General features: G+C 39.3%; 1 protein-coding gene across 2 annotated transcripts in view; it reads left to right on the forward strand.

Moving 5' to 3' along the window:
* Window positions 1-1,321: 1,321 nt before the first annotated feature.
* LOC119648997 (girdin) overlaps window positions 1,322-13,715 on the forward strand; it is a 48,133-nt gene continuing 35,739 nt past the window's right edge. The window contains exon 1 of one of the 2 annotated variants that reach the window (XM_038050928.1): window positions 1,322-1,632. In XM_038050928.1, coding sequence (XP_037906856.1) covers window positions 1,543-1,632 — 90 coding nt within the window. In that variant the 5' untranslated portion in view covers window positions 1,322-1,542. The remainder of the gene's footprint in view (window positions 1,633-13,715) is intronic. The other variant, XM_038050927.1, reaches the window with a different exon arrangement.

The raw sequence follows: 13,715 nt of genomic DNA on the forward strand, positions 1-13,715 counted from the left end.
GCATGTCGCACTTTACATAACTTTTGGCGCAGAAGGGCTCCCCAGAAGTATACTCCCCCTGAAAGTATAGATCGGGAAAATATGTCCGAATGTACTGTCGAATTTGGTGAAAGGTGTGACCCCGAATTACTGCATGACCTTCATCGTGGTACAGAGGCCAAATTTTGGATAGTGCTGCCGTGGCTAGAGATGAATTTAACGGCTACTTCAACCATGAGGGATCTGTGCCTTGGCGAGATAGATTTGTAGCCTTCTATCACAATAGCTAATATTTAAATAAATCAATAAAAAAGGAAAAAACAATTTATTTTTCTTACCCCATGTCCTCGTGTTTCACCCAACGTTGACTCTTCTTCATCTTCATGCATGGTACTCCTGGACTGCCTTTGTACCTCTTGATCTTTCAAAAAGTGCAATAAATCAAAATATCAGAGGGATGGCTTGTAGACATCATATTCTCCAGACCCGGATCGGCAAGATTTATAGACTTTCGTCAAAGCTTCTCGATAAATACTCATCAAAGAACTGATTTTTCTTACAACTGTTCCTCTGTTTGCAATGGAATCAGTTTTCCTGAATCTCATATGCCTGCATTTTTATCCCTACCACAGTATTCCCTGGATTTTACATACCAAATGCATGGCAAAGTTTCATACAACGCGATAAACTCTGTCAAAAACTCCCGAGAATATTGCCGAAGGTCTGCCATTCTCGTCTTGAAAATGCACCGAAAACGTAGCTAACGTCCAGTTGCAGCTGCAGTTTTATCGTGTCTACGCATTTCTCAAAACTGCAGTTTTCCTATCCACATGTAACGTTTTGCCTGGAACATGTTGAACCGCGCAGACAATACATTGTGCAAAACGTAGCGTGTGGACCGGGCTTTAGTAAAGTGTAGTAAAGTTCACACAAAAAACGACTCCTCCACTTCCCTGAAACCTTTAAAATTAATTTTATGGGAATGTAATATTTTCAAATCTTTAATGTTAATCGTGGGCCTCCACGATGCCTTTCAACCTTCCACTCTCTTCTTAAAGGAGCTTAGCTTAGCTCAATCTATCTGGTTAAATATTCTGGAAACTTTAACAGTTTCAAAGTTAATAAAAGTGGTACTCATATTTCTTTTTACATTTTCTCTTGACAAATTGCAATAACGACCACAACCGCCCAATTTACCGCGAATTAGCGACATCTATTGTGCGTTCACATAATTAAACACGACGAGAACCTTGGCACATACCTGTTCCACACGTTTATGGACTGGCAATGTTGTTCGCGCCTCCACACCACTTGATATGCATGCACTTGATGGATCACATCTGTCATTCCCATTAGTTTTTTGTGTTCGTGGAGTGGTGTTTGCGTTTGGATTTCGATTCTTTCGATTGTTCCGGTGAATTTTGTGTTTTGTGTGAAAAATCGCAAGTGCACCGTGTGCACGTCAGTGTTCTGATTGTGCAAGCCAGTCGTCTCCCTTGGAATAGTGGAAAATAGTGAACAAATGATGTTTTTACTGTAACATTTGCAGCATCCGGAGGTCTAATGTCTTTGGATAAATTGGCAGTGACAGCTGGAGAAATGGCTTCCTCGGCGGAGATTGAGGATTTCTTGCACGGTGCTCTCGTTTCTTGGGTGAATATCACTTTTTTCTATAGTTTTGTTGTGTTGGATGCAGGCAACCATGAGCCTGCCCTTTGACGGAGTCATTAAGAGCTTGCCCTCCGTGACCCCGAAGACAATGCCAGATTTCTCCAAAAATGGCCAGCGTATAAAAATAGACTGCACAGATTGCCCGAGGCGGATGCGAAATCTTTCACTTCATGCTTAGAAGACTGGGCTCTGTTGATGCATTGGCTGTCGCCGAGTCGTGTGAATCTTATTTGAATTTTTAGCGGTTGATTTGCATACGAAAGTTGACTTTTTTGACCCGTATCGAAGGAGCCATAAAAAATGTTTGATAATAGCGGAATTCGCCACTTTACGTAGATACTTGTTCGGATCTGGTGGCTTCGAGATGCCGCGATTTGAGAAAAGTTCCGTGAAACCCCTTATTCAACAAAGTTGAGTAATCAGTCACTAAGTCTTTATGCAAGAAAGGAACAACGTTTGATGAGATTCAACTTTTATCCTGATAACATATAACAGTCTACCTCGAAAAATTCTACTCATCTTACAGAAAAAAGGCTAAGATATTTTGCTGTCATCCAAATAATTAAAGGTTGCTACCACTTCCTGTATTGCTCTTATTTGCACAATTGACAATTGAGGAAGGATGCTTAAAAAACGGAATGAATTTCTTATCCTGCATTCTGCTTTCTAAGTGCATAAAGCGCCTTAGATGTCAATAAAATTGTTTAAATTGTAATATGTTGCTGAATTTGCATACTTAATGGCAATAAATCTTTCTCGGTAACAGACGTGTCGAATTTATGATTACATTAATAATTTTAATTGCGCCTTCTGGCTGAATCCTGAGGTTCAATTGATTTCAAATCAATGAATTTTCACTTTCAGTATTAACACGAAAGACAAACTGGCTTTTGAGTTGCTCTTATTTGGTTGGATTTGGATCTCTTTGGGTCCTATGCATCCAAAGCTGACTGAGAGCAGAAGGAATCAAAGAATATAATTAGCGTCACTGTAATAACACTATTGTATTGCAGTTTAATACTGCCCAGAATGCGCTTATTGTTATGGAAAATAGAAGTTGTATCATACATTTTTAGTACGTTAAGACGTCATACCAAAAATCTCCAAGCCTTTGCGTGACGGTAAAAGTAATGTACAAAAAGAAGAACTCTTCCCTTTACTCAGCTACTTGCCTTTTAAAGCTTTGCGCAGAAACAAAACCTCATTAACATCGATTAGCCGTCTGTCTGGCTATAATGCATGCTATTCTCATGAGCTGAATTTTTCTGAACGAACGCAGATTTCATTCCCACGCATACACAACCATGCAAACGAAAAGGGGATGTAAAATAGTTTGCGCCAAATGTAGCCGTATCAGGGATCAAAATAAAGGCATTCATTAGTACTTTACGAACACGGTGGTATGATATTGATTGAAATGAGGGGAAAAAACTCTTCTTTTTCTTCAGTCTTTGTCCTGTTCACAAGCGTTTTATCAAAAACCTGATCTGGATGCAACCGCAATGCATTAAAATCCCTATCTAGCGTACAAGCCATCGTTGTTTCTGCCGTACTTTTGGTCGTTTACCATCGACTCCGATGTTCAGATCAATCTTGGCAAGTGAATTCTAATTAGCGTGAATTACATAACCATACCATCGCAGACGCCTCTCTGGCAATTTTCCCATGATTGGTGCATCCCCATATCGATTGCGGATATCTTCATTTCGTATGTTATCAAAGCGTGTCTCACCACTAGCCCAACGCAACATCTCCGTCACCATTATCTCAAGACACGTTTCATTTTATATTCGGCCAATACTCAGAATCATAGAGGGCGACAGGGCGGAGGATACTGCGGTAAACTTTAGATTTGAGAAGTTCGTTGATACGTTGTGGAACGCCACTTCATGCAGGCTGCGCAGTTCTCCATTGACCCGAAATATTTAAATTGCTCAGTTCTGGGCCATTCTTTGCCACTGACAGTGATAGCCGCTTTTTCATTAGGATCGGTCGAAAAAAAATTTTTTCAAATTGAATCTGAGATCACGTTTTTTGATGTAATTATTCTATTTTTAGAAAAGTTTTCGAGATCATTTTTGCTACGAGGCGCTAGGAAAACATCAACTGCATAAAGCAGTATATAGGGCGCGGGACGTTGGATGCCCCATGTGACAGTGTTTTTAACAAGAACAAAGAGAAGTGGTGAGAGGGCGCTTCCTTGATGAACACCAGAGACACGAGCAGTTGGACCCAGTGAGCTCCTCTGGTACTAGGTGTTGTCGTAGAGTATATCAGATGAGTTCATGTGGCACACGTTCCAACACTTTCTCTAGATTCAGAAATGCAATGTAAAGAGGGCAATATATCTCACGGTGTTTCACCATGAGTAATCGCGCAGCGTATATTGCGTCAGTAGTTCCGCAGTTCTTGACAAACCCGCGAACGATTTCGGGAATACGGTTGTCAAGGGTGCGTTCAAAAATCTTCATATGGGAAAGTAACCGGATCGGACGGTAATTTTAACATTCTGCTGGATTACCTTTCTTTTTACATATTAGAACTGTCCAGTTTATCGTAAATATCTTTTTAATGGACCGATTGGTTGACAGCGACCGCTTTCTTTGCTTCTCGGTTGGCATTCTTGTAAATTTGTCAATTGACCAGTGTTTTATCGTCGAGAAATTTGTGGTAGAGGCGTTTCTTTTCACGGACCTTCATTTCAACATCGTCATTCTAAAGTGACGTATCTCGAGGGTTGCACAGGCCGCTTTGTGGATCGTGTCTTTAATTTGGTTCCACGATTCCTCCACATTCGTAATGGTTGATAATCGCATAAATGAGATCATTTCTTCTTTTTTACGAAATCGTCACCGTTTAATGCGCAGCGGGTCGGTGTGTTTTTCACGCTGTTTTATTGTTGGGTTGACTCGCAAGGCGGTAATCAATAGTTGATATTGAGGTGCAATGGTCGCATAGGGAACGGCTTTTCAATCAGTAACGGTGGTTTACCACATTTTAATGTCGGCGTGTTATGAGAATATAGTCGATTTGCGTTTTACCATTTCCACTGCAAAATGTAGGAAGATGAGACAATCGTTTGACGAATCATGTATTCATAAACATCTTTCTCGACACTAGGGCGACCCGTCTATGGCGCATACGTGGGAAAGTGGTGAAGTGCAATCAGTGCTGATATAGCAGTGAGCTTCATTAGCCGGTCATCAAATCTTTCGACTTCTTTAATGGCGTTACGGAAACTTTCTGAGATAGCAACGCCAACATCGTATTGAGTGTGTGGACTACCAAAATGGAATAGTTTCTTGTAAAGTGCAGATATCATGCTTGGACTAACTTACTTACGTCCTGGCGCTGTCCATGCGCCAAGAACCTGTGGCGCAGCAGGATTAACAACATTCGAAATCTAATTCCATCATTTTATTTTTAAGGACATTGGATGCATTTTCTTGGTCGGCTTGTACCAAGGGAGATTAGATAGGATTTAGCATAGTGGAATAACTCCAACAAAACTTTATTTATCTTTCCCTTGCGGAGTTGAGAGGGAAAAGAATTAAAAAGTACAAATTTAAAATGAAACAGGTTTCATTCTCAGCAACTACTAATCCGAAAAATCTGAAAACAAGCTGAAAATCGAAAGCTTGATGCTTCAGGTATGAAAGGTTTTGTATATTTCTTGAGTATATTTGAATGAGAACTGATCCATTTGTATATAGCAAGTTATGTATACACGACTATATTTAATTATAAATTTAAACCAACTTTTTGCGTGGATGGAGTGTTTGAGAACTTTCAATGCCGATAACTCTGGTTTGACGTGCGTATAAAATGCAGTTAGCTGCAAGAATTGAAGCCAAGTGCTCATTGGGCTCATTTGAAACAGGCCGAAGATGAGCATTTTTATCGAAGAATTTTGCTTAGTTATGAAGCTCACTTCTGGTTAAATGGCTACATCAATAAACAAAATTGCCGTATATAGAGTGAAGACAATCCTCAAGCCATTTACGAATTACCATTACATCAATTTAAATTGACTGTTTGGCGCAGTTTACACGCAGGAAACAACATCGGTCACTTTCGCAATGGGGAAGGAGCTGTCGTTACGGTGAGTGGCGAGCGCTATTGAGCCATGCTGAGTGAATTTTTGTTTTAAAAGAATAACCAGCTAACCATCGCAGGCATTTGGTACCAACAAGACACCGCAACTCGCCATACAGTAAAGCAAGCAGCAATCGAGAGGTTGTCCTGTTAACTGGCATCCTTTAACGTGGCGATATTCCTTCAGGTTCTTTTTCAGCCCTAAGAGAAAGTTGAAAGAACTTTGGTCTTCGATTTTAGATAGTTGCTGTGTCATCTGTTTCAATTTATTCAAATTTATTTTTGTTATAAAATGGGCATTAGCGACGTCATTGTCCACAATTGTTACCTGGAAGATTATCATATATCATATTAGCCATTGGGTTCCAGGTACCTCTTTGGGCGCGGTGGAGCCTTGAATACTTTTAAGTAAAGTGCGAAAGTTAATCGTGATACCTAAAATCACCGCCTTCAATCATATGACTACAGAACTTCACTGGGAAGTGGATGGCTATCGGCCACCTATATACATCTTGAACTTGTGGAGGCTTTGATGTTTGAAAGTCTTCCAGAGATTAGTTGATCTCCGCGTGCACTTCTTATCTCAGGGATGTGACAACTTCTCTAAAATGAATTTCCTCTTCTTGATTGTTACCAGGCAATAATAAATAATAAAATTATAGAAGATCAAAATGTTGTATTTCAAATTATTGAAATTATTGCATCTAAGACCGGACGTAAGTTCAAACGCAGCTTGGTGAGGTGACGGGACATGATTTACGATGACTTTGTGAAACAAGAAAATGAATACAAAAGCGAATATTGGCAGGCTTTCATTTCGCTAGGAAAATGGCCGGAAAGTGGAGGGATCTTTTGAAAATTTTTAAACGCTCGTATCTCCGTTAATATTGACCATTTCGAGAAAAAAATCTTAATTCGTGATCGCTTGTATAGAGGGTTAGACCTTTGAAATGCTATATAGGTTGTGGGATCTAGGCGCCGGGAAATAGGCCGGAAAGTGGAGGAATCTTTTGGAAAACTTTAAACGCTCGTATTTCCGTTAATATTGAGAATTTCAAGATAAGGAAGTTAATTCGTGATCACTTGTATAGAGGAGAGTTAGACCTTTCAAATGGTACTGCGACCTGCGCTGATTGAAAGCTAGCAAATATTGTAATTCAAAAAATTATTGATGGTTGCTTAATATTTTACATTTTTCATTAGAAAATGTCCTTGATCAAAAATTCATTGTCACTCTTTTTTAATAAATTATTTCCTAAAAACTTCTAGAAATATTATTGTATTTTTTTCGGTATTTGATATAGGCAGGCATTCCATCCATTATTTGATACAGTGGCGATAAAATCGCGCCTCAAATTTCGCTCTACTTGCTCGTAGATGGGTTTTAGGCTCCAGCTTTTCTGCGTCACACTGCGTTTCAATCTGTCTAAGACGTGTGTGACGTCATCATATAAATTGAACACATGAACGGTGGAGTTGAAGTTTGGAAACATATCAAGGAGTATTGTGAATTTTTAGCTATGTACGAGTGGAAAAACATGCATAGAAATTTTAAATAATAATGCAAATTCCGATATTTCGGGACCCACTTGTTCTCTTCATCAGTGCTAACAAGGCCCCGTATTATTTCAAAAACGATTACTCCTATCGATAGGAAATTTGGTAGAAAATTGGAAACTGTGAATCCCATTGCAGTGAGTTACCTAGTTTCACGTTGAGTGTAAGGGGGGTCCCTATACATGCAAAAGGGGGTGTACAAATTTTGTCTACCGAGTAAAGTTGCGTTGTATATCAAATGGAAGATTTCGATTAGTACTTTCCGATACCGATATTAATTTTTGCATTGGCTACAAATATCTGAAAAGAAATATAGTGGTCCAACCTGTTTAAATAAAGTTAATAACAGTAATTACCAAGTTTATTAAAAATATATTTTTTGAAATTATCTGCGAACCCTCTTAAGTTTATTCTATAATTATCAAGTTTTGGAGTAATACAAGCTATACTATACAGCACGATACTACCAAGTTTGGTGCATAACGCATTATTGCTAACAGAGTTATAATAGGTCAAAGTTGTCACTTGTGCAGATTTCTTGCTTTCTAAGACTTTGAATGTCAGGATCCTATTAAAGTGAATGGTGTAGCAAAGTAAATGCATATACATTAGAAGCTAGGTACAAATGGGGCAAATGTCCACTTAAATATGTTAGTATAAACAATACACAAAACTTTTCATACTTGAAGCGTTTAGCTTTAGGGCCATCTTCTCATTTTTCTCACTTTTCGGTTGGGTAGTTTCTGAGAATGAGTTCTGTCTCATTTTAAATATGTGCCTTTCCATTACCAGATGCAATCAGAAAATGTACTCATGAAAGAGTTTGTTTCTTTGGTCCTTTGTCCTGACAGTACTCTTGGATAGTACTCTGATATTTAACATTCAAATATGCAGTTCACACTAGAAGTCCTATATTGGATTTAAATCAACTCTAACTGCTACAAAGTTGCTGCAACTCAAAATTCCAATCGTTGTCAAAGATGTTCTGTCGAAGATAACACTATCAGGCAAAAGTACACTGTTCTTGTTTCGCAATTAGAAATAGAATGAATGCACGCCAAATAAAGAAATGTACTATTTTCACCAATCGCTATCCAAGTAAACAAATTGCAATCAACTGGTAATACACAAGAAATTATAATCATCAGTGCTTCTCCCAGTTTTTCGATATTTTTAAATTATCATTTTATTATCGTTTAAGTTGAAAACCCTTCATTATTGATTAGGTTAGAATTTATTCGAACCCACTGCCAAATTTTCATGAAGTTCAATTGAGTTCATTCGATGTTTGATTTGCTAGAAAAACTTTACTGGATGCTCTCAGTGGTTTGGTATTTTTGCGCACTCGAATCGCGTCTCTTTCTTTTGCACTATTAGTACGTATTTGAAGAGCAACGTCGTGATTATTGTTCATAATTTCCACAGCGACCCAGAAGAATAGGCCATTAGTTTTATTCAATTTATTAACTTCATTATGCTAACGGAGGGTTTGTAAATCAAGAACCGCACTAAACTCTGAATTGGTGTAACACGTTTTCTTGTCTCTTCTATTATCGACTTTACTGGCCTTGGTGCAACCCACTATTGTCTATCATTCCGCTTTGTATGGTTAAGTCTACATTTGCTAGATGTTTTGATTGTTGCTGAAGTACAGGTTGTGACTATTGGTCAAAGTCTTTTATATCTTATTTGTGTGCTGTAGTTGGTATCCATAATATAACAAGGTGAATGTTTTTGACATCGTCGGGATCGATCCTCTGGATGAGAACCCACATTATGATCTGCTTTTCTACGCAATATTTCTTCCTTGAACGAAACAAATTATATATATATCTTCTAATTTACGATTCTCAATCAATTAAATGGCTTTTACTCGCAGCAGAAGATCCAGAATATAAAATTTCTTAGATCATTCTATTTTACGAGCAGCGATATATAATCACTGCAGAAGTATTCGAAGCTTTCATTTTCATGTGTAGGGTCACAGTTACTCTTTCTGACTAGTGAACTATTGTCTACCCTTCAACTAAGAAATTTGGAAAACAAAACATTTACCTAGAGTGAAATTATGCGGTGTTTCCAACGATTAATTAATTGAAGTAAAAAACTTGTCGTTTCTTTTTCGTTGGTGTGGGTATTTATTCTTGCAAATACCAAGTTTAAACTTGTTTGCACTGATGAAGGGAACAAGTAGTTCTCGAAATATCGGTATTTGCAAGAATAAATACCCACACCAACGAAAAAGAAAACAAGTTTTTTACTTCAATTAAAACATTTACATTATTGTTTCGCATCCCATGGTTTGTATGCACTTCGCAGGCTGAAGAGATAGCGTTCTTTTTTCAAGAATCATTTTGTTTAAAAAGTGGAATTGAAATTTTTGCGAGCAAATCGTAAGCACAGTCATTTGAAATCTATCATCAATAATAAATTCCGTTCAATTTAAATATCAAATTCATATTTGACTTGGAATAACATCGAAAAAGGGCTCTAAATCACTTCGAGTGAAAACAAATCTTTTTCTAATCTTTCGACGTTCGCACCTTATTTAAACAAAAGTGACATTCCACCTAGTGTCACATTACATTCTTCATGTGCTATCTTCGCGTGATACTACAAGTAAACAACCCTAGTCAGTCATAATTTTGGCCTCTAAGGGCCTTCTTCGTGCTCATTTGATCATGCCAGGATATTCATATCATCCGTATAGGCCACTACAAAATTTAGATCTGCTGGCATCTTTTGGGTTATGTACTCCAGAGCAATGGTCAATAATTGCGGGGCCAGCCTATTCCCTTCCTTTAATGCAGATTTTGCGCCGAAACATCTTGTTGGTTGGTTTCGCATCTCTACTTCAGCGTTAAAGTGATTCGTTTTTATTCTGAGGAGTCTAATCAGTTTCGCTGGAACTTGAAATTCAGATAATATTTTGGGATATTACGGATTGATCGACACTGTCGTACACCTGTTTAAAGCTAATTATAGTATATTACTCTAATTTTCAGTAATTGGCTGGAAAACCCCCTTAATTTCATCCTTGCACAACGAAGCAATGTAGGCTATTATATAGAGCATAATCCTACCAAGTTTGGTGGGTACCGCACTATTACTAACAAAGTTGTAATAGGTCTAAGTTGCCGTTGTTTTGCAAATTCAAGACTATAAATTTCAATATCACCTCCACTCTTACATAATATATGCATATATTACGTGCTACGTACTAATAGGGCAAATGCACACTCAAATGTCTTTATATAAGAGATACACAAAACCTTTCATACCTGAAGTGCCCAGCTTCCGGTTTCCTGCATTGTTCGGAGATAAGAAAATTACACTTTTGCACCAATCCTCGCGCATAGCTTTGCCATCTTCATACCCCTTGTTTCCATAGGCATTCTATCTACACTTATACGCTTTGTTGTTTCTGGGCATTATTATTGCATTCTTGACTTCTTCAATTTTAGTTGGTGGGATGACTGCCTGTATGGTCCCCTTCGACGTGTGGAATTAAGAAGCTCCAATAATGGGCTCATCGATTTTTCCCTGTGCGATATCTCCCAATAGATTCCCAGCTGACCCCCTACAAAATATGGTTCTGAGTTGGAATTTGCTGTTATGATAATTTGCAGATCTCGTCATTTATATGTTTTCTCTTCTTCTTTCTGCAGATGTTGTCAGAGGTATATTAATTTGACATATTTGTCTCGTTTGGTTCTCTCGTTCATGGACATATGAAGCGTACCATCGTACCAATCGATTATAATGGGCCTCCTTTTTAGATTATCCATCATCAGAAAACTAGCATCATAGCATCATCGTTTTACATTGAGTTTAAGGTGGTTAGGATGCATGCATGCAAAATGAGATTTTTTTAACCGAATATGGTTATGTGGTATATCAAATGAAAGGTCTCGGTTAGTATTTTCCAAAGCCGTTCTTATTTTTGACAGTCGTTTTAAAGGGGGAGGGTGCAGGATACAGTAACTCAAATTACCTCTTCTGTAATCCAAAACACTGAATGTCAATATCGCACTAGGTGCAAATGGAACAGTTCTGCACTCAAATATTCTCATACCGAAATTGCGGTTTCCCACCTTTTTTAGATTGTCACGTGCATTTGAAATTTGAAAAATGTAAATGTTGGTTGAGGTATCGCTTAACATGTTCTTTTTCAACAGTGAAATACGGCTGCATTTGCATCTTAATTGATTAATTCACAAGCTTTTTTTCACATTTTATCCAAATATAGCCGAGAATGAATCATTAACACAGTTCGCCTTAATGGCCGTTTCAACACTTTTCTTCTCCAGTGTTTGCTTTACCCTTAAACACACTGTTTTAAGGACTGCTTGCAACTAGTTTATTGTCATTACCGAAAGATGTTCGTTAATTTCAAGTGATTTTTTCTATGGAAAAAATATCGAACTAAAAGTTTGTATCGCAAAAGAGTAGCTGAAAACATTCAGAACGAGTCAATTAGATTCCCACCTTCACGGAACATATAATCACATATAGGGACAAACGGTTTCGTCCAGGGCATAGGCAACTCGTCAGACGCTGCCTCACCTTTGTCTCTATATTTTTTGTTTGGGTGCCTTGCCCCAAACGAGGGATCCGCGGACCAAAAAGATGTGAGAGTAAGTTGCTCTCCATTTGGTCCGGTCCAACATCAAGTGGATGTGGACTTAGGATCCCTCACTTTTCCTAAACAATAATATAATCACAGATCATTAGACTGAAATTTAGGAAAAAGACCGGTTGTTGCGCCATTGATGATGATGAGGTCCCACCTAAATGAACCGAAGGAAGGTTTTGCTCATTGCTTTTTTCGTTTTGGTTTTTGCTTGGAAATTCTTCCGAAGGATTAAAGGGTGAATTACCAATATTATTTAAGCGTTATCAATCTTCCGTGTCCGTAGTGTCCGGATAGCTCAGTGGTTAGAGCACTGGGTTGTCATACGGAAGGCCGCGATTCAAATCTCGCTGGTGACAGTGGGATTTGTATCGTGACTTGACGTCGGATACCAGTCGACTCAGCTGTGAATGAATACCTGAGTCAAATCAGGATAATAATCTCGGGCGAGCGCAATTCTGACAACATTGCCTCCTGTGCACTGTATGTACCATTACGGTCTTGAATGAAGTGCTCTAACACATTTCAAGGCCCTGATCCAGTATGGATTTTTGCGCCAACGATTATTATTATTTCCGAGTTATCACAATCTCGGCAGATGCCGAATTTTACCTAATACTAGCACTAAGTGCCAAGCATTTAGGCTCGGACGATCCTACCTACTTAAAAACTAAAAGGGGCACTGGTGGTGGTGGCCGGTGGTAGGTCAGTGGGAGAATCCGTCGAGTACTCCCCGCAACATCGAGCACGTATGCAGAATGGTGTACTTCTGCATGGTTTGAACCAGACTGTGCGAAAGTCCCAGGACATCAAGGGAAGCCGTCAGGGAATTAGGTACAATACCTGTAGCTGACAATATTATGGGAACTACAACCACCCGCTCGAGACGCCAAATTTCTTTGATTTCCCGAGACAATGGCTCATAGTTCACCTTCTTCTCCACGTATTTCCGTTCAATGTTGCTATTATGGGGGATAGCAACATCAATAATATACGCGGAGCGACCCGTCTTGTCAACTAGCAGTACGTCAGGCTTGTTGTGTGCGGTATGGCGATCAGTCAGAACTTGCCGGTCCCAATACATGCTGTAAGCAGAACTATCAAGTACTGCTTGCGGCTCATATCGGTAAACCGGACATGTTCCCGTGATCAACCCATGCTTATATGCAAGGTTCTGATGGATAACCTTACATACAGCATTATGCCTGGTGTTGTATTGCACCGGTGCCATAACAGTACAGCCAGAAATTAGATGGTCCAACGTCTCTAACGCCGAACCACACATTCTGCACTGGTCGTTCTCCACCCATTCTTTCATGATGAGCTTTTTATAAGCTCGGGTGGCGACCACACCATCCTGAATGGCACACATAAACCCCTCCGTCTCAGCAAAGAGCTCCCCAGCACACAGCCATCTGTTCGACAGATGCAAATCGACAAATGGCTGCCAAAGACAATTCGCATGTTTACCGTGCATTGCCTTCGACTTCCATTCATCGATCCGCTCTTGGTCCGACTTCACCGCACTCAGAGGATTGAAAGATCGATCCTTCAAGTTAAGTGGAGTCAGTCCACTGTCTGCCTTACAGACAGCAAGGGACTCGCCTGCTCTTTGCTGTAAAAATAAGCGCGCAGCGAGTCGACTTGGCGATGATGTTGTGCCGCCACGTCAACCACGCCTCTACCTCCGATGTCACGAGGCAGGTTCATCCGCTCCACGGCAGACTTTGGGTGATGCATTCGGAATTTGGACATAGTTGTCCTTATCCGCCGCTGGACG

Source organism: Hermetia illucens, chromosome 2 (assembly GCF_905115235.1).
Source record: "Hermetia illucens chromosome 2, iHerIll2.2.curated.20191125, whole genome shotgun sequence".
Taxonomy (NCBI): Eukaryota; Metazoa; Arthropoda; class Insecta; order Diptera; family Stratiomyidae; genus Hermetia; species Hermetia illucens.